Source organism: Ambystoma mexicanum, chromosome 2p (assembly GCF_040938575.1).
Source record: "Ambystoma mexicanum isolate Mex_15411 chromosome 2p, UKY_AmexF1_1, whole genome shotgun sequence".
Taxonomy (NCBI): domain Eukaryota; kingdom Metazoa; phylum Chordata; class Amphibia; order Caudata; family Ambystomatidae; genus Ambystoma; species Ambystoma mexicanum.
In genome coordinates this window covers 1,298,052,840-1,298,075,184 of record NC_090923.1, presented here as the reverse complement: position 1 = coordinate 1,298,075,184, position 22,345 = coordinate 1,298,052,840, and the positions used below count along the sequence as shown (strand labels likewise).

At 49.2% G+C, this 22,345-nt stretch overlaps 1 protein-coding gene across 2 annotated transcripts in view; it reads left to right on the top strand.

The window, feature by feature from the left end:
• Window positions 1–22,345, top strand: part of USP42 (ubiquitin specific peptidase 42) — a 1,198,372-nt gene that overhangs the window by 479,659 nt on the left and 696,368 nt on the right. For both annotated transcript variants that reach the window (XM_069645631.1, XM_069645629.1), the window contains exon 9: window positions 2,891–3,002. In XM_069645631.1, coding sequence (XP_069501732.1) covers window positions 2,891–3,002 — 112 coding nt within the window. The remainder of the gene's footprint in view (window positions 1–2,890; window positions 3,003–22,345) is intronic.

The following is a 22,345-nucleotide window of genomic DNA, read 5'->3' as shown; positions in this document are numbered from 1 at the left end:
TATTCCTGAGAAGTGTGCATTTGGGTTACTCATTGTTTTCAATGAGTCTTCTTTGTATCCATTTATTTGATCCTATAGCCAGGGATATTACCCAGTTGCATCCTGAGATTCATTAAGATTTTGAAGTTGGTGCATGTAGAAGTTGTGCGTTTCCACCGCTTTTTTTCTTTTGAAGGGTGCCAGGTGCCACCAACTGCCTAGTGATGCGGGACACAGGTCTGGTGTTGGGAGGATCCCCTGGTCCACCCTATCTTTCCTCAGGAACATGAAAGGGACTTGTCACAGGGCTCTGACAATGTGCATGACCCCTTTACCCCTTTAGGAAACTCAGACATGCAGGAAATGTCCTGAGTCAGCTGAGAAGACAAAGCCACGAGACCACAGCGTAACCTGCACCGTGTGGAGAGAGAATATGATCCCTCACTCACCAGGAAGAAGCTTGCAATCCCTGCTCACAGAGAAAGCCCTTCACAGGATTTGGGACTTACAAATTTCAAACCTCCGAAATATCTTGCTCCATTGACCCTACATCAGACATGTTCACAATCAGAACAAAGGTGTTGCCAGCCCTAGATATCCACTCTGGCTACAGAGCCATGCAAGGAGGGGTTCACAATGGAAGCAGTACACCATCCACTACTTCGACCAGGCCAGTTGCATCCTTCAACCAATTGTCCCGCACACCTGAAGATAATTAAGAAGAGGAGGGTCTATAAAGAGGGTCAGGGAGGGTTCTATTTGAAAATGTCCCCTGGGAAAAAGTCTCCAGGTACGTGATTATTTTTTTTTCATTGCCCCCTTAAAACTTTCCCCCACATATTCCAAGGCGGGTATGACTTACTATTCTAACTTCAGTCCTAGAATATTTGGGGAAAGTGCTTGATTTTTGTGGGAGTTCACATTTAGGGAAATGTCACCCCTTGTGACCTTTTCCCAGGAAAATGTGTCACTGGATACCGAAGGGAGTTCACAGAGCAGTGTGAAAACATGTCAAGAGTGGAGAGTGCTAGAAGAGAGTAGGAAAGGCAAAGTAGAGACTGGTTAGGTGGTATCTGGGGAAAGGATGTTTGGAGGAGGCATGTAACAAATGGAGGTGGAAGTATAGACTAGGGTGGGGAGAGGTGGTGAAAGCTGCAGTCGGAGGTGGTGGTGCTGAGGGATCAGGAGGAGAATTTGGTGGTGGTGTTGAGAGAGCAGGTTAGGGCGAACAGAATTAGGTGGTAGTGAAGGTGTGAGAACAGAAGGCAGAGCTAGTGAGAGAATATGAAAGGGAGGTGTTGAAATCTTAAAGGGAGCCGATCAGGAGCCTGGTTGAAGTAAAGAAATGCCAGCTGGAGGAGGAACCGACCAGTGAGGTTGAAGGAACATTGCTTACGGAAGGAGGAGGAGGAGGAGGAGGAGGAAAGTGGAGACTGGGCAGTCTGTTTGAGAGTGAAGATAACCTGGATATACTATAAATCTAGTGGACAGGAGGAGGTACAAGTTTGCCACAAGGATACGACAGGAGTTGAGTGTGTGGATCAACACTAAAGAATAGGAGGGCAGATTAGAAAAGAGTTCCCAAAGAATGAGAGCTTTGGGAGTCTGCAATGTGTGAATACCCATGTCTCTCTCTCTTCGAATCAGCCTGCCAGCCCAGACCAGCGTAAGGCTGTGCAATATAAGCTCTCAGGTCTACACCCTTATTGCAGTAGTCATTCACCCTTGTACTGCAACCTCATCCAGCCTCTCCAAGCAAGTCCCTTTCAGAATCATAAAATGAGAAAACTGTAACGGCTAGAAGTGAGAGTGTAAGTGTGATTGAAAACCCAACGCAGAATGTGATAATTAAAATCTCCTGCGGATCGCTTGTAGGGGGAATCCAGATTTTGAGACTATTGTATTTCCTTTTATTGTATTTTCTTTTATTGTAATAAAGCCACTAGAACTTAAATGTTGCCTTATTTGCATCAAAAAATGAAGTTTAGAAAATTACAGACACCTATCGTTATAGGTGTCTTGTTTGGTTTGGAGTATTTCTAGTTTGTATTTGGCTGTGATTTTAAGTAAGTTCTCTTAGTTGGCTGGTGTAGGGTTATTTTTCAAAATGACTTCCCATTTCCTTTTTTCATTCTGCAGGGCTTTAAGATTGGGCATAAACTATGTGTTCAAGTAGGCTCTGGGTTTACCATTGCACAATTTTAAAGGTGCGATTTTGTCTAAGGCTTGGGTGATAGTAGTGTTGTATAGATCAACTAACCCAGATGTACTCCAAAATTACATATTGGCACAGACGTGGGTGGCAGAAATTAGGCCCTCTCAACCTCCACTTTCCTCAGAGGTAAGACAAGCACTGAATTCCTCCCTGGTTGGCCATCCCCAAAATTGAAGGTATAAATGATTGTGACAGGATCAGGGTGAACATATGGTAAGCATCAATTCTGCTATCTCACCCATCATCACAATTCTTGTGTCCCTCCCTCATGGTGTCATCTGCTCCTTGGCATAACGGATAATGAAACGGGCAGAGGCATGGGTTCTCACACACCTGTAAGACAATAGGCCAAATTAAAACATTTTAGAAACGCATCTTGGCTTCTGTCTGGAAGGAACAGAGTTCTCCGTAGTGAGGACTGTGATGAGGTGGGTGAATCGGGGCTAATCACGATTGCCATTCCTGATCTGTCGAATTCCACTAATAAATGTAATAAGTCAATGGCATTTAGTTAGAGCATACCATCTACTGTTTTGAGATGGTGCTGAAGTCATTGCACTTTCAAGGCAAGAGTGACTTATGGAGAGGTGTTCAAGAAATGACAGAATGAAAGACTGATTTTTCAAAAATGAAAATGCAACATACACCTTTATTGAATTACATTTGTAAGTTTGTAATGTCCCTTTGTCTTTTTAGGTGTAAAAAAATGGTTCCTGCTTCCAAGAGATTTAGTATACATCGGTCTTCTAATGTGCTTACTTTGTCTTTGAAGAGATTTGCGAATTTCAGTGGTGGGAAGATTACAAAGGTATTTAGCTGCCAAATTACATGTATGGTTATTCTATTGATGTTTTCATTCTGATATATTTTTATTATATCAATTTAGTTTCACAGATCAAGGTGAAAATATGGTGCCTAACAGCTTCCAGTGTGAATTTATTGCAACAAATGTCGCAGGTGACCATCCAGACATCCAGACTATAGTATTAGATTTTTAGGTCTTTATTTGATTGCAAACAGTAAGTATATCGGGATGACTTTTGGTTGTCCAGCTAAGGCGATCTCTACGGCTCTCTCAGCCTTCCTGCGGCCTCCCACCCTAGCCCAGACGGCCCTAATCATGCAATGTCCCAAATCCTGTTCTGTGGAACAGTTACCCCATATAGGTTCATCTTGCTTAACTGAGATGGATTACCTCAAGGCTCTGGCCTTCTCTAATTCCCTCTGGGACTTTTGTTGAGATTCACGGATGATCCCCGAATACCCATCCCTTACCCGTGGAAACATGATCATTGGAGATGAATGAGATAAATTCTTCAAACAAAAGTAATTGAAAACAGTTATCCATTGTGTAATAATTTGTCTTTGCAGGCATACTGGGCTAGTGAACACATCTTTCAAAAATGTTAAAACTGCTTCCCAGTCTCTACGGAACCCTGTATGGTAACAGTGATTGTGATACCCATTCAAGGGCAACAAAATCCCAAATTTTCCTTATCCAATCGTGTTCATATGAACATCCGAGCAGCAGCAGCTAACAGAAACGCAAACGCCTCAGCCTGTGGTCGAGAATACCGGATACCCTCTGGATCCTGAAGCCCCAGGAGGAAAAGTTGTAAGGAAGATAGCAGGGAAATAGCGAACATTCTGTGAAGTTTGGTCTTTATCATATTCCAAAAGGCCTGTAATTTTGAACATGGCCACCAAATGTGTTCCCTATCTCCCTGCGAGTCGAACCCTTCCAGCATTTCTGCGATGTTTGTGGAAACATTTTGTGTAGGTGTGTTGTGCCATTGATGCATCTCTAATATGGATAGCTTTGGCCCTTTTTGTTATGTTTCTCCACAACCATTACCACTGTTCTGAAACTTTATGGTTCATCTTCCCCCACTTAACATACCATCAGGCCCCTTCTATGATTATTCTATAGAGTGAAGGCACAAGGTTTCTGCTCTCCGAATGTATACGGAGAAATTTCTCAAATGTGGTTAACTGTTTTGTGGCCATGGTTTGTAGAGACACGCCTGACACCCAATGCCTCAATTGATAATAATGAAGACGCTCCTTTTCTGTAAGGTGGAAGAAGTCTTTGCAGTCTTCAAACGTCCTTATGGAACCTCCAGAATACATAGCCACCAGTCTCCTACGTCTAGCCTTACGCCAGCCTGCGAAATCTAGGCCCCCCCCCAATCCCGTGTTGAACTGTGGATTCCGAAAAAGCCTTTTAAACGAAGAAGGATATGAGGAGATACTGTATTTCATCACCAGTTTATCACAACCACGGAAAATAAGTTCTTACTTCACCTTCACGCTATGTCAGGATTTGCAGCCTCCTTTCACAAGATTTGTTCTACTGCATGCCTAAGCCCAATCATATACACTATAGCTCGCCCTGTTTTAGTTACCTTGCTGTTTAATTGTCATTTGTTTGTTTCCAACACTACCACTAGCCTACAATTTGCTTATTTAATATGCTGGAACCTGCTCACGCCTATACATATGATTCCTACTGAACGTTGTAAAATGCATATTGTAAGATTAGGTCCCCTTGCTATTAACTCCTGCAGACCTAGCCTCTTTGGCACCTAATAGCATGTCACTGTTTAATAATCATCTGATTGTTGCAAATACTACCCTAGCCTACAATTTGTTTACTTAATATGCTAGTACCTGTTCACGCCCACTCGTATATTGTGAGCACAGCTCCTCTTGCTATTGACTTTTTCAGACTTCACTCCTTGGTACCTAATAGCATGTCAAACCGTAGGCCCTGTTTTACTCTATTTCTACACCTACATCCTTGATACCTACCTAGGGAAACCGGATCAGCTTCTCCACCCTACATATGGTGGCCGGGCCGGTCTAGCTGCATCAGTGCTGGCATCCCTCATCTGACTGTAGACCGTTTTCACGCTCACACGACAGTATTAGCAACTAGGTAACTTTACCAACTGTTTTAGTTATTAGGTTATATTGCCATGTGCCTGCCCATTCGAACTCATGCCTGGCCTTCTATCAGCTCATCAGCTGAACGGATCAGGGCATACGCCTAATAGTCTTGCCTTACAAGTCATGTCCCTGCTCACCACCTATATACTATCTAGACAACTACTTCTAACCTTGTTCCTTACTAGAAGACTGTTCACCAATACCACCATGGCCATGACATTCGCTCAGCCACACAGCACAGTGACAACCGCTCATTTATCGCCTGCCATGACAAGTAATCCTCAGAATTATTTTCGCCATGGCCACCACGCTACCACTATCAGAGCTTACTACACCCACTAAATTCCTGCCTCCCTGCCTACACCCCTATGCTACTAATGGTAGGACTACTACCTATGCAAACTGCCCTCTCTCACCAGCTCAATGGATTCAACTATATGCCACACGACCCACACCCAACCAACCTTGTTCCACAAATTAATATAGATAACTGCCTCTCAACTTCCATCCAACAATTGGCAGAAGTTATCCACCTCTACCTATCCTAAGATGCAAACCAAGAGTACTTCAGACAGCAACACCTCACTGAATATCGCCACCCAACCAACTAGCGTGATTCCTCTAACAAGCTCACTGGACAAGGATACACATACCATCAAGGGTGTGATAGCTTATGCCATATCTATGGTAGCCCACACCCTAGACATTGCTGACATCATAGACTCTAACCAAGTAGATTTCCTAGCTATTACTGAGACTTGGCTTCATCCAGCAACATGGCCCACCCTGTCTCTAGCCATACCAGATAATTATACCATACTTGGGCTAGATAGAGAAAGGTCTAGAGGCAGAGGTATTGCCTTTATTGCCAAAACTAATCTAGGATTTAGGATCCTCCCTCATCGCCCCTTCCCCTCCAGGAGAACTCCTATCTTCAAATCACCTCTATCTGCTTCATGTACAATAAAGATGCACCTGCTATACAGACCGCCTGGCCCTATGGGCACTTTAGAGGAGGACATCACTTCACTACTCTCAGACAACACCAAACCTAAATCCCAGATTATACTACTAGGAGATTTAAATTTCTCCAGCATGGGGCCTGGCATGGATTCACATGCTCATGAATATTCCCCGTCGTCAGGCTGGGAATCCTCGGTAAAAGAAAAAATCAGTTTCATTTCTGAACTGTCTTTCTCATAACAACCAATCACTGAGCTCTGGTTCACACTGCCCCCAGCCAGTGACTGCCCTCTACCTAGGCCCCTCCTCTGGCAGCCCCTCCCGCGGGGGTCCAAAAAAAAGGCCAAGCACCACGAGTCCACTGCCACCGGGAGCGCCGTTGCGGTGGGCTCCTCGGGGCCAGGCGCGTCCGACGTCTCCAGCAACTTCGGTCACCAGCCAACGCTCAGGATCTTCCTCCAAGAGGAAATCGGACCATCCAGGCAAACTCAAAGTGGTTCCAGAGACGGCCAAAGAGAACTCCAAAGCCAGCCTGCCCTCGGCGGAGAAGGCCACGGGGGACCGAGCAATCCTACCCCTAGGGAGAAGGCCAAGCAGGACAAGGCGTCCGAGACGGCCACGAAGGTCAAACAGGACAAGGGACCGGTCCTGACTGTGAAGGCTCAGGTACACCTGACGAAGGCTCTGCCTTCCATCGAGGTGGTAGTGGTGGTGGCATCCCTTTCGAAGGCTGCGGAGGCGGACCCGTGGGAGCACCTCTGAAGGCAAGAGTGTCCCTCCCTGCTAGGAGAGAGTTTCATTCCAACCGATTGAGAAGACCCCGGAGAAGAAGCTGCCGGTCATCTCTTCGAGACATCCCCTCTGGACGAGAAGAAAGGGGGGAGGCGTGGTGGTGCTCCAGGGCACGGATATCTCTTCGGAGGAGGAGCTTGTCTACCTTCAGACCATCCAGGAGGACGAGAATGTCAGGGTCAGGCTCTAAGACAAGGGCGACGGCGACGACGATGAAGATATCGTCGAGGAAGGTGACAGAGAGCCTCAGGCCGATGAGGGCCTTGGTTCTCTCCCTGCGCCTCAGCTTCCTATTTCTATTCCGCCTCTGCCTCAGCTGCACCCTAAAAACCTCTCTGTGGACAGTCTCTCTGCGCTACATGCACTGGTCTCTGAGATACAGATGAGTATGCCTGGGATGCCTGTTACACCGACGGCCCCGCCCGCGGCTCTGGTGGCGGCCTACCCCCTAGCAACCGCTGAACCGCCAGCCAAGAAGAGGAAGAAGCACCCACTGCCTCCTTGCCGCCCTTCGCCACCATCTCCTCCCCTGAGGGATGAGACAGATAGGAAATGGCGACTGGGAAATGGCAATGGGATGGGGGACCTCCCGTAGCCGCCGCCCAGATCCTCCCCGCTGGACGAGATGGGCTTGTTTCACACAATGATCTCCAGAACTTCGGAGCTCTTCCAGCTCGCTCCAGAGGAGAAGAAGGAGGACTTCTTATACAAGAGCCGTGAGGCAAAGAGTAAAACCACCCTTTCAGTCCCGCTCTTGGATGACATTTGGGACGAAGGCCTGTCTCTCATGAAGAACTATTCTACGGCCCGGCGAAGAGGGGCCACCTGGAGAAGAAATATCGGGTGCCGGACTCTGCGCCCAAGTGCTTGCGGGCCCAACCATCACCGGACTCGGTGGTTTCTGCAGCGGCCAAGAAGTCGTCATCGGGAGCTTCATCCTCTGCAGCATCCACCCCTCCGGTCTGCGAGGGGAAGAAGTTAGATGCTATGGGACGACGTGTTATCTACTCTGCAGCGACGACCATCAAGGCCGCCAGCGCCCTTGCTATCGTAGCGCGCTACGACCGGGAGCTGTGGATCAAGATCGCTCCCCTTATGGACTTCCTCCCCGACGACAAGATGTCAGAGGCATTGGAGATTCTGCAAGAAGGCGAGGTAGCGTTGGACCACGCCATCACGGTGGCCACGGACATCGACGCGGGTTTCCGTCAGATGGGCAACAGTGTTTGCCTTCGTCGTGGCTGGCTCAAGGCCACCAACTTTCGACAGGACGTCCAGACGAGGGATTTGGACATGCCCTTTCACATAGACCATCTCTTCAGGAAGGCTGTAGATGAGTCTCTACAGGCCATCAAGGCTGACATGGAGACAGCACGTGCCCTGGGTGTTAGGCAGAAACCTGTGCAGTTCCCTTAGGGACCACTGCAAAAGATTGAAGACTACAGGTGTTGGCAGTAAACCCACTTGGTAGCAGTCTGTACCACCCAGATTTACCTGGTAGCTGTGGCTGAGCAGTCAGACTTCCCTCAAGAAGAGTTAGGCAGTATGCAAAGTATACACAATAGGCACTCAGATACAATAATACAAGCAAACACTGACCAGAGCTTTGGTATCCAAGTATATAATTATTTATTTAAAGACACACAGTTGAAACACTCCAGCAATCTTATTGTAAAATATTCTAAACACAGTTACTATTATGATATATACACCCCTTATTCCCTATTAGAAAATCACAGTAAAACACCACTTATTTTCATACAGAGGTGAGCGCTTAACTAGATTGCACTCTAATAAGTTTGTGAAAAAGGGAGGGAAAAAGACAGAATAAGCAGGGGTAGACCACTCTACGATTCCAGAACACTGTTAGCAAGGCAGAGAGCAAAAAGTCACTGGTGAGCCAAAGTCCAAAGGCTGGGCCCACTCTTAGAGAGAGCAGAGCACAAATGCGCCCAAGATCACACAGTTACACTAGGCTTAGAAAGTCTTGCAGAGGGTTCAGCAAAGCGTTTAGAGAGGCTTAGAAAAGTTTAGCCAAGGTGTCCCAGGCTAACCCAGGTTCGAAAGCCGGGGGCTAAATCTACCCCGTACAGTTGGTAGCAAGGCAAGCCAGGCGGGACACGGTACCTGAAGTGGGAAGGATCCTTCAGCTGTGGCAGTTGTTCCTGGTAGTGGGTGCAAGTTGCGTCTTCGCCCAGGGGAAGAGAAGATCTCGACTTGGAGGAAAGATGAAGGTCGTTGCACTACCAGGGCAGAAACCAGCCGCAGAGTTTTCCGGTTAAAAGGTGGTACCTTGGTTTCGCGGTTGTCGTAAAAAGTGGTATCCCGGTTGCCGGGGTGCTTGGCACGGGCAAGGCGGCCACGAGATACGTCGGGAAAGCGAAAAGACGGTGAAACTGGTTATCCCCACCAGTCAAAGGAAGAAGACTCTCCGGCGGGAGATCTCCTCTGTCGTTGGGAAAAGTGGTGAGGCAGTCCAGCAGGGCTCCACCGGTGGTGGTGTCGTGGCAGGTCGGCTCAGCTTCTCCCTCATCGGATTCTTAGGTCCTGTGGCGACTTCTGAAGTTCCAGTCCCCAAAGCCCTGCTTTTATGCAGAAAACCCCCATTCACTCAGCCTAGCTGTCACTCAAACATGCTAAGTAGTGAGCCGGCCGGCTCACCACTTGGGCCAATCAGGACGGAGTGCGACTTGAGTTGACTAGGCAACTCAGTCCAGGGTGTCTAAATCCCCCTCCACCCCTCCTAAGTACCCCAGACAGAGTGGCACCACTTTTGGAGGCTTCTGTGGAGAAGCCCGCCAAAAAGTGGAACAAAGGGCTCGACTTGGGTTGGAGTCACAGAAGAGAACACAAACGCCATTTTAGAATCAGGTTTTGGCAAAAAATACCAACCGGAGAATTAATATTAATTAAACAAACCGGCGGTATGTTCGAGGCTACCGTAAATAATTAAATAAAGATAGTAGCCTAAAACAATGGGAAATCCCATAGGAAAATATTTGCGGTTGAATATAAAAAGTAGTATCCACTGCCACCAGCCAAAACTCGATCAGGGGGGACGGAGACGTGCCCCCTCGACTAGCAGACCCTGGGGCAATCGAATTACCCCAGCCAGTACGTCCACAATATCATGGTTTGTACTGGTTCTGTTCAGAATTCAAGACTAGTAAAGTCAATGGTGACTTTACATGCCCTGGGAGACAGTAATCCGTCCCAGGGTATGGAGTCTATACTGGGGGGTCACTATGACACCCCTGTGTCACTGCACTGAGGGTGCTGTGTAACACACATCACAAAAACACATGAAGCCCTATGGAGTAAAAGACCCCATAGCTTATTAAACACATCTAGATTCAAAGAAACACACTCAAATCATGTCCAAGAGTGAGGGTAAAAGAGTGTCACTCTTGGCAGGAGAAAAAAATAAACCCCAAAAATCCAGCAAAGCTGCTGGGGGACTCACTAGGTTAGGAAATTCAGCCTAAACAGAGAATTCTCCCTAACACTGGGCCCACAACAGTAGCGACGACTGTCCTTTCGATCCACAGGAGGCAAGTCTCCCCGTTCTTCCAATGTTATGGCAGGAGCTCCTCTTCGTACCGTCAGCCCTCCTGCTCCTCGGCCCAAGAAACCAACTGGGGCCGTTCCAAGGCTTTCGGAGGAGGACGTCGTCGGCACCAGGGACCCCAAGGCGGCCCGTCGACATCCAAGCAAGAATGAACCGGCCGTGGCGTAGGGCCCCCACCCGTTCACCCCGGTGGGAGGCCGGCTGGCGAACTTCGTCACCATGTCGAAGACCATCTCCACCGACCCTTGGGTACTGGATGCTCTGGCCGACGGGCACACTCTGGAGTATCAATGGAAGTGTCCCCTAATACCACTGGTGGCCCGTCAAGAAAACCACATCCCTCATGCTAAAGAAAGGGGCGATAGAGCTTGTCCCAAAGCAGCTCTGCGGCTCCGCAGTGTACTCAAGGTACTTCCTTGCGAGAAAGAAGACCGGGGGCTGGAGGCCCATTCTCGACCTACGACGACTAAACAAATACATCAAGTCCCAGAAGTTCTGAATGGTCACTCTTCAACACGTGCTCGGACAGCTAGAAGAGGGAGACCTTCTGTCCTGTCTTTGTCAGACCTGGAGGATGCATGCCTCCACTTCTCAATTTACAAGGGACACCGCAGGCTTCTCTGCTACGTCGTTAAGGAAAAGCATTACCAATTCAAGGCCCTTCCCTTCGGATTGAAGTCGGCGCCAAGGGTCTTCACCAAGTGCCTGGCACTGGTGGCGGCACATCTGCAACTGCAAGGGATCCATGTCTACCCTTACTTGGACGACTGGCTCATTCGGGCCAGCTCAAGGAGCATCGCCGTCGACCACACAGCGAGGACCGTCGCCTACTGACTGTTCTGGGGTTCGTGGTCAATTATGCAAAGTCCTGCTTGACTCCATCACAGGATGCGCTGTTCCTAGGATCCCGGCTCAACACGGTGTCATGCCTATCGTCACAGTCGAAGGAGAGTGTGGCGGCCATCCTGGGCAAGGTGCAACGGCTGCTCGCTCTAAAGAGTTGCACGATGTGAGGCATCAAGTCTCTGCTCGGCATGATGTCGTCATGCATTTATCTCATCCGACTCTGCAGGCTACAGATGCGGCCACTGCAGGAGTTCCTCGACACCCATTGGATTCGGAAGTATCCGGAAGTTTCCAAAACAAGATTGCTCTTGACGAGGGGTTCCCGTCAAGCGATAAGATGATAGGGCGTGCGCTCTCATCTGACTGGAGGCGTGGATTTCCAGGTCCCACCACATCAGGAGACGGTAAAGATGGACGCCTCCCTGGAGGGATGGGGAGCCCACACCGGAAGTCTTCACGCCAGATGCCTGTGACTGCCGGAGTAAAAAACAGTGCACATCAACGATCTGGAGCTACGGGCAGTGTTTTGGGTCCTCAAACCATACCTTCCGTCCCTCAAGGGCAAGGTGGTGCGGGTTTTCACAGACAATCCCACCACAATGTTTTATATCAGGAAACAGGGGGGCATCAGGTCCCCATGCTCTCCAAAGAGGCGCAGGATTTATGGCACTGCGCCATCGCCCAGGGGGATGTTCCTTATCCCGTTTCATCTGGCAGGAGTAAAGAACACAGTCGCCGACTCCCTGAGCATTCTCATTCCCCTTTGAAGGCCTCTTTCTGTATGCGTTCCTCTCCGTGGCCGTTGTTACTTCGAGTCATCAGTCAACTCAAACAGTGCCGGTGCCAAATGATCCTCGTCGCACCGGCGTGGCCGAGGCAGATCTGGAACCCGGACCTTCTCAGCATGTCAGCGTCTCCACCAGTGAAGCTGCCAGTGGTCAGGGATCTTCTCGCCAGGGAAGGAGGCACCATTCTTCACCACTATCCAGGGTCTCTGAACCTGAAGGCTTGACTCCCGCAGCGCTAGAATTTGGTCGCTACGATCTCCTGGCAGACTGCAGGGAAGTTCTTGCCAAGGCTAGAGCATCGTCTACTTTGAAATGCTGCAGACTTAAGTGGAAGAGATATGCTATTTGGTGTCGTTCCCAGAAGATGGACCCACTGAGGATCAAGGCTCCTCAGGTACTTCCATATTTGCTGTTGTTGGCCAAATCGGGGCCGGCCCACACCTCTGTCAATGTTCATCCGGCGGCTATTTCCCGCTAAACCAGATCCCCAGTACGACCATCCTTGTGGTCGCACCGTTTGGTCAAGGAATTTGTCAAGGGACTATTCCACTCGTTCCCACGGTTAAGGCTAAGGCCCCGGAGTGGGAGCTTAATGTGGTGCTTACTAGGCTCATGGGACCTCCGTTCGAGCCTATGCATTCTGCACCACTGAAGTTATTGTCATGGAAATCTGCTTTTTCTCATGGCCATCACCTCCACACGACGAGTGGGGGAGATCCAGGCCTTCTTATGTAAACCACCTTACTTGACTTTCCACGAGACGAGGGTGGTGCTGCGGATGCACCCCTCCTTCATGCCCATGGTGCCGTCAGACTTTCATCTCAACGAGCCCTTGGTGTTACCTGTATTTTTTCCGACACCTTTTTCGTCGGCTGTAAGGACTTTGCACTTGCTGGATGTGGCTAGAGCACTGAAGTTTTATGTGGCCCGCACAAAGAGTTTCTGGAAAACGTTTCAGCTTTTTGTGAACTTTGGTCAAGTGAACCATGGTAAGGTCCTGTCCAGGGCTTCCGTTTCCAGGTGGCTTTCCGGCTGTATCACCTACTGTCACCGGTTATCAAACCGACCGCTGCCTGGCCGTCCGAGAGCCCACTGTACCAGAGCGATCGCTGCTACAACGGCGTTCCTGTCTGGTGCGCCCCTGCTGGACATCTGCAGGGCTGCGATGTGGAGGTCGACGCACACCTTCACGCAATTCTACTGCGTCGACAGGGATTCCAGGGAGGAGTCCAGAGTCAGCCAAGCAGTGCTGCGCAACCTGTTCGCTTGAAGGTGAGCCTGGTGAGGAGGTAAGAGATGCTTATGTTGAGCCTTACCACCTCCCGTGGTTGTGCATGTGTGTAATGCTATGTGTTCTTTATTCATGAGCATGTGAATCCATGCCAGACCCCATGCTGGACAAGGAACAAGTTATTTACCTGTAACTGTTGTTCTCCAGCATGGGTCTGGCATGGATTCACATGCGAACCCTCCCGCCTACCCCTTTGCGGCTCTTCTCTTGGTCCTACTGCCACTTTACGTGCTTCCAAATCTGAAGATGACTGCCAGAAGAGGGGCTTAGGTAGAGGGCAGTCATTGCCTGGGGGCAGAATGACCCAGAGCTCAGTGATTGGTTGTTAGGAGAAACACAGTTCAGAAATGAAACTGAAACTGATTTTTTCTTTTACCGAGTATTCCCAGCCTGACGGGGAATATTCATGAGCATGTGAATCCATGCCAGACCCATGCTGCAGTACAACAGTTACAGGTAAGTAACTTGTTCCTTAGGCCTTCATAATACGAATGACAACAATGCCTTAGCGCTTGCTAACACCATTACTGAACTAGGTTTCACCCCCTGTATCAATTTGCCCATGCACAACAAAGGCAGAACCTTAGACTAGTTGTTAGGGAGAATTCTCTGTAAGGCTAATTTCCCAAACCTTGTGAGTCCCCCAGCAGCTTTGCTGGATTTTTGGGGTTTATTTTTTTCTCCTGCTAAGAGTGAGACTCTTTCCCTCCCACTCTTAGACATGATTTGAGGTGTTCCTTTGACTTTGTATGTGTTCTATGGGCTATGGGGTCCTTTACCCCATAGGGTTTCATGTGTTATTGATATGTGGGTTACACAGCACCCTCTGTGAAGTAACCCAGGGGTGACGTAGCGACCCCCCAAAATAGACTCCATACCCTGGGACTGACTACTGTCTCCCAGGGCATGTAAAGTCACCATTGGCTTTACTAGTCTTAAATTGTGAACAGAACCAGTACAAACCATCATATTGTGGACGTACTGGTCGGGGCAATCCGATTGCTTCGGAGTCTGTTGTTCGAGGGGGCACTGTCCAGTCCACCCCGACCAAATTTTGGCTGGTGGCAGTGGATACTACTTTTTATATTCGACCGCAAATATATTCCTATGGGATTTTCCCATTGTTCAAGGCTACCACTTTTTAATATAGCCTCCAACATACCGCCGGTTTATTAAATTAATATAAATTCACCGGTTGGTATTTTTTGCCAAAACTTGGTTCCAAAATGGCGTTTGTGTTTGCTTCTGTGACTCCAACCCAAGTCGAGCCCTTTGTTCCACTTTTTGGCGGGCTTCTCCTCAGAAGCCTCCAAAAGTGGTGCCACTCTGTCTGGGTACCACAGGGGGCATAGGAGGGGGTTTAGGCACCCTGGACTGAGTTGCCTTGGCAACTCAAGTCGCACTCTTGTGTGATTGGCCCAAGTGGTGAGCCGCCTGGCTCACCACTTAGCATGTTTGAGTGACAGCTAGGCTGAATGAATGGGGGATTTCTGCATAAAAGCAGGGCTTTGGGGACTGGAACTTCAGAAGTCGCCACAGGACCTAAAGAATCCGAGGAGGGAGAAGCTGAGCCGACCTGCAATGACGACACCACCGGTGGAGCCCTGCTGAACAGTTTCACCACTTTTCCCGACGACAGAGGAGATCTCCAGCCCGGAGAGTCTTCTTCCTTTGACTGGTGGGGTTAACCAGTTTGCCCGTCTTATCGCCTTCCTGGACCATCTCATGGCCGCCTTACCCGTGCCAAGCATCCCAGCAACTGGAATACCACGGTTTACCACTACCGCAAAGAAAAGGGTGGTTCCTTGTAACCGGGAAACTCCGCGGCTGGTTTCTTCCCTGGCAGCGCAACAACCTTCAGCTTTCCTCCACATCGAGACCTCCTCTTCCCCTGGACGAAACACCGACTTGCAACCGCTGCCAGGAACAACTGCCCCCGCTGGAGCGTTCTTCCCACTTTCAGATACTGTGTCCCGCCTGGTTTTCCTTGCGACAGATCGTTCGGGGTGACAGTAAATCCTCGACTTTCTAACCTGGGCTAGCCTGGGACCTGTTAACTAAATTTTCCTGACTTGATCTCAATCTTTTGTGAACTTTCTACAAAGACTATTTGGGCATAACCCCACTGTGTGATCCTGGACACATTTCGGTTGCTCTCTCTAAGAGTGGACCTGGCATTTGAACTTCCTTGCTCTCCAGTAGACTTTGCCTAACCTGCCTCACTGTGGTTCTTTGAAAAATATTGAAATGTGTGTGCTTTCATAACCCTGCCTTTTTCCCTCCCTTTTTAATAACTTATTAGAGTGCCATCTTATGTTAAGCGCTCACCTCTGTCTGAAAATAAGTGGTGTTTCTCATTAAGACTTCTCTAATAAGTAATTCGGGTTTTATATATATAATAGTGACTGTGTGTTGAATGTATTTACCTCTTGTGTGCTGGTGTAATTTACAAGTGTGTCTTTAAATAAATAATTATATACTTTTACACCAAAGCTCTGGTCAGTGTTTGCTTGTGCTACTGTATCTCTGTACCTATTGTGTATACTCTATACACTGCCTAACTCATCTTGAGAGAAGTCTGACTGCTCAGCCACAGCTACCAGGTAAATCTGAGTGGTACAGACTGCTTCCAATTGGGTTTACTGCCAACCACCTGTAGTCCTAAATCTTTTGCAGTGGTCCCTAAGGGAACTGCACAGGTTTCTGCTTAACACTGGTTAGCAGATCTCAACTGTGATACCAAGATTCTAGCCAACGAACCTTGTACATGGACTGACCATCACCTCATTTCATTCACCCTACAAAATAGCCTTCAACTTAACTTGACAAAATGATCCGCTCTTCTGGCATTCACCAGGAATAAGCAGAATATAACGGTGGCCAACCTATTACCACTACTCCAACCTATAACCAATCCCACTAGCTCAGACCCCACGGCACTAGCGGAACTATATAACCACACCATACAGCAAAACATCAACAATATTGCCCCCTTCAAAATACATAAAGCCAAGCCCCAAGCACACTTAAATCTGTGGTTTACCCCTAATCTCAAAGCATTATGCACTGAAAAAGGAAGAAGGCAGAATCACTTTGGAAAAATCTTCCTACAGCATCAAACAAGGAACATCTCTCCAAAATATCCATGAGATACAAATTTGAGATACTCTGTACTAAAAAAGATATGTACAACACCAGAATCAATAATGTTAACTCAAGTACCCGAGAACTTTTTAACATCCTAAGAGAGCTAGATCCCCCTACCCTACCTGCAAAAACCTCCATTAAAGATAGGACATGGTGTACTAATATTCAAACTGCGCTCCTCAACAAAATATCGGTACTACAAAACAAAATAGAAACAAAAAAAAAGGATGCTCTCTAAACTCGAGTCTCTAACGACTCCTGCAAAATCATGCAACATTTTCAAATTCTCCCCGGTTTCCATACCAGAAGTAGTAGACATTATCACTAACCTTAAACCGTCCAGATGCCAGGGTGACACTTGCCCTGCACCCATTGTCAAAGAGGCAGCAAGGGCTCTAGTCCCATTCATTTCCAAACTTATAAATGCATCCTTTCAAACATTTACTGTCCCTACCAACCTAAAAGACGCTTGGGTCCTCACTCTACTAAACAAAACAAAAAGAAAAACAACCTTGACCCGAACACCCCTACCAATTAGATACATAACTACTGTACCTTTTCTCTTGAAAATTCTAGACATAACGCCTATTTACAAATCCAGACTCATCTCGAATTTAACAAACTCCTAGGGCTACGTCAGTCAGGTTTCAGACCTAAACACGCGACAGAATAAGCCTAACAAGATTTTAAAAACCAAATGGACGAATTAAAGGACAAAGGCAAGCTAGCACTCCTTGTCCTCTTGGTCCTTTCAGCTGCATTGGACTTAGTTAACCACAGAGTACTTTACAAGCACCTAACAGTCGCATTCTTCTCTGATGAAGCCACTGCATGGATACAATCCTTCTTAGACCATAGAACCATGAGGGTTTTCTCACCAACTGCAGCAGCCAAGCCTGCACCAGTTACCTGTGGAGTACATCAAGGTTCATGTGTCTTTCTTACCATGTACAACATTTTCACCAACCCAATCTTTGATGATCTTGACAGCCTGGGTGTCACCTACACTAAATATGCAGATGACACTCAGATGCTCATACCCATCTCAGGTGATCATGTCACAGACTCTGCCCTCCTCAATAAAATCTACCTCATTATCTAAGCCTGGAGGGCCACTAATGGCCTTTGCGTTAATTATGAAAAGACAGAGCTACTACTCATTGGCTCCGCGGCAAAACTGAACAACCTAAGCAACTAATACAATGCTTTCATTATAGACGGCATCAACATAAATGTTTCTAAGGAGGTAAAAACCTTGGCCTTCAATCTGCCACAACTTACACCTGTAAAATTATTCATGCCTGTAAACCATCCCTCTCGACAGCAAGTTGTATGGCACTAGCAAGAGCACTAATCTTATCCAAACTAGATTATTGTAACGCCTTATATTTATGGACTAGCAAGTACAACATCAAAAAACTCCAAATAATCCAAAATAATGCGCTAAGTTCGGCTCTCAATCTCCCTAGATCACAGCATATCTCAGCTATGACACACAACACTTCCTCAAAGTTCCAAAGTCTCAAGATTCAAGCTTCAGAATGCTAGGGGCAGCAGCTTTCCTGTGCTTGCGACCAAACTTTGGAACACCCTGCCTGTTGACCCAAGATCTGAAGTGTCCTACTTCAGTTTAAGAAAAAATGTAAAAACATGGCTCTTCTTGCAAGAAATCTAACTGCTGTACTAACTACCTGCTTTGTATGTATGTGTAATGTCTTTTTAACCACTGTACTTGATTATTGACTAATGATGTAATGCGCCCTCATACCTCAGGGTTTGGTGCGCTATATATATAAATAAATAAACAGACAGACCTCCCCCACCGGCCGCATTATTCTGCTCTATGCCATGTTCATTGGTCTGTCTGCCTCAGGGACCCACAACACTTCATCCAGAAACCTACCTACTACCGCTCTGTTCATCCTAGTTCATACTCCTACGTCCCGTCCCCCTTCCTCAATACTGCATGGGCGTCCCTCACAAGGCGCAGGAGTCAGAACCTTTTTCACCAGAAAAAAACCTTCGTCCCCTCCAAATTTAGAGGCACGCGGGGGCACGGTCCTGGGAGCATGCGCTCCCCTGACTCCGTCCATCAGTCCCACTCCTCAGTCCCCTTTTATGTGTGGACGGGAACGGGCCAATTACACCAGCGCTCCTGGGTTTGGCTTGGACCTTGTAATACCAGTCGCTTTCCCCCAAATACTTTTTTCTTTCTTTTTTGTCTTCTTTTTATCAATCAGTTACTCGGTCCGATGGCCCCACACTCCTCCCCGGCACATGTCGACATCAGCGGGCTTCAGCAGGTGTCCAGCCTGTGAAGGGCTCTTCACCTATGTCAGACCCCTTCACTCTTTGCCTCCGCTGCCTTGGCCCCGACCAAGGCTGGGAGAGTTGTACTGCGTGCGACACGCTTGGCCTGTGCGCTCTGAACAAGAGGTTAGCTTGGTGGAGGGAGCTCTTTGAGAAGTCGCCTCCAGAGGACTTGAAGGACTTCATCAGACACAAGTCAAGGCCCAAGGCAGGGCTGCATTTTTCCGTCGCACCCCGCAAGGGCGACTCCTTCCCAAGGAAGCGCCCTAGCGGAAGGCACTTTTTAGGTTCTCGCACCAGCACTGGTATCAAGGCTATTTCAGCTACAGGCCGAGGGGTCATTAGATCCTTTCTGGGACAGAGCTGCGGGACCACAAGTTTCTTTTACCGTCTGTACACCTGAGGGGCTACACCCTAGTACCGTCCAGATGTCAGAGGGCGCGCCTGCACACAGCACTACCAGCGATACTGCCGACGGCAACACACCTACCAGGCCCCGCCCTGAGGTGCAGGGTAGGTCTCATGCTCCACCGCCAAGAGTCCTGGAGGACGGGCCTAGTGAACCAAGCAGCACCATGCAGGCACGTGGCACGCATCTCGACAAGATGGCCGCCGTGACAGACAGGATGGCTGCCCGTCAGATACCGCCCCTTGGTGCGGAGCAGGTGGGAGAAGGAGTTACAAAGTGGGACTGGTGTCAACCTGGTATGTGGCCTACAGTTTATACATCAGCATCGCAGGGCAGGTGTACCCCGCAACCGGCAAGACATAGTACGCACCGGCCAAGCAGCCGCCCGCTACCCTGTCAACATCACCTGCCACCCCACCGGCCTGTGAGGACAGGTTTTTTAAAAGTAAAAGTTCCTCCCTCTCATGAGATCTCCTCAGATGAGGGCCATCCGTCGGGATGTGATTAGGGGCATGCTCCCTCCAGCCTCTCCGACTGCGCCTATAGTCATTCCTCCTATGGCTCCACTGCCGCAGGCCCCTTGGGCAGTCCCTGCTGCCCTTGCCTGCTCCTTCGATTCCGCCTCCCCTGCCTCCCACATTTCAGATGGTTCAACACCAGCCTCTGCAGTATCCACCGGCTCCGGTCTCCACACCGCAGCCCTCAGCGCCAATCACTTCTCCACCCGCTCTGGACTAACCGGACAGCCTGGTGGACACTTCCATGATTTGCTCGCCGGTTTGGCAGAGTATTTGGGGCTTCCTCAACCTGAGGTCGAACAACCAGAGGCGGGGGTCCTGGCAGAGGTCCTCACTCTACGCCCTGTGGCTAGAACTGGGATCCCGATGCAGAAGGACGTTGTCGCCTTGGCCAAAAAGGGATGGCTTAAGCCCCATTCGGCACAGCCTGTCAATCAGCGCCTCAACGCCAAGTATAGGCAAATGGAGAGGGATCATATCTTGCTATCGGCACACACTCAACCGCACTCTTCAGTGATTACTGCGGCTTCACTCCAAGCCTCAGTCGTCCTCTGTCACCTCATCCTCAGCGCTGCTAGGCAAGGAGGAGATTATCTTGGAGGCGTACAGAAAAAAGGTTTATTCCAACGCCTCTCTGCACCTTTGTCAATCCAATGCGGATGCCATGCTGGCAGCAGTTAACCAGAGGCTTTGCCGCGAAATAGCTGACTTCCTTCCAGAACTTCTGGTGCAGAGCCAGGCACGTTTCAAGGTGGGGCTGGCAGAGGCTAAATTGGTGGCGAAGGACATCATGGAGTCCACTGTGGCCCACATTGACACCTCTGGCCGGGCTATATGCATCGCCACGGTCATGACAAGGACTGCCTGGCTACTGGCTACCATATTCAAACCGTATGTCCAGGAACTCATATTGGACCTTCCATTCGAGGGTGGCAACCTTTTTCACTCCACCACCGATGAGGAGCTAGATAAAAAGAAAAACAGTTACCAACTGTGAAGTCTTTATCCTTATGAAGGCCACGTCCAAGGCTTACACCCAGTCGCATCAAGGGGTGGGCGTTTGACGGGTTCTGGGGCTTCCAAGAACAGAGGTCCAGACAGCCTGACCGTTCTCCGAGTCAGCACCGGCGCAAGCAACAAAAGTGGGGGAGCAAGGGCATCTTTCAGTCCCCCTCCTCCGTGTCAGAGGGAAAGAAGGCACAATGTGCCCCTTCGGGTCCACGTGTCTCCGGTGGGGAGCAGGCTTGCCCTTCACGCACATTTTTGGCATCGGTAGTTCACGGACCCTGGATCCTATCTGTAGTACCGTTTACGGATTCCTCCCTCCTCTCCTCCACTACCACAGATTGGGACAACAACTCTGCTGGCAGAAGTTCGTCTGCTCGTTGAGAGCCAGGCAGTGGAAGAAGTCCCAACCTCCTAGCGAGGCTTAGGCTTCTAATCCAGGATTGTCAGCATACAAAAGAAGAACCAGGCTGGCCTGAGAGTTGTGCTGGACCGCTCCACCCTCAACCTCTTCCTCCCTCTTCAAAAATTCAAGATGGTTACGCCAGCACTCATTGCGGAGACACTCTGCAGGGGAGACTGGATGTGCTTCCTGGATCTGAAGGACGCTTACCTACGTGTCCCGATTTGGCAACCACATTGGTCCTTTCAACAGTTTAGGATCATGGGCTGCCATTTGCAATAGAAGGTCCTTCACTTCGACCTCAACTCAGCCCCCAGGGTATTTACCAGACTGATGAATACAGTGGAAACCCTCCTCAGGGCCACCACGTCTACCTGTACCTGTTCGACTGGCTCGTCTGGGCGAGATCTCCGGAGGCGGTTCATCACACTTCCTTCGCTCTTATAATCACACTCCACGAGCTGGGATTTTCTGTCAACCTCAGGAAGTCTCAGCTGCAGCCTACACCGAGCCGGACCTTTCTGGGCCTCATATGGGGCACGAGTTCCGAGAGAGTTTCCCCCTCGATGGACAAGATCATGGCCATCAACAGGGCCGCGAGTCACTTCCTCAGCCGAGAGGTGACCTTGGCCTGGTTGTACCAGCATCTATTGGCTATCGTGGCAGCAGTTCTACTGGCCGTACCCCACATAAGACTCGGGACGAGGAGATTACAGCTACACTTCGCAGCCTCATGGAATCAGGAGCAGGGCTCCCAAGCGGAGCTTTTCGGCATTCCTCCTTCTCTCCACCCGTACCTCACATGGTGGTCCAGGGACTGCAACCTACGGACCGGCAAGCCCTCTCAGCAGGCGGCCCGCAGGTCTCCATCACCACAGATTCCTCCCTGGAAGTCTGGGGGGGGCCATGCTGGACAACCACAGTGTACATGGAGTCTGGTGTCTTCAGGAACAGGAGTCTCCTATCAATTGGCTGGAGCTGAAAGCTATCTGGCTAGCGCTCAAAGTTTTCCTCCTGCTCATTGGGGGCAAGGTAGTTCTCATCCAGATGCACAACTCCACCAGCATGTACTATGTCAACAAGCAGGGTGGCACCAGGTCCTCTCCGCTGTGCAGCCTAGCGGTCAACATGTGGGACTGGGCCCTTGAGAACAACATCTACC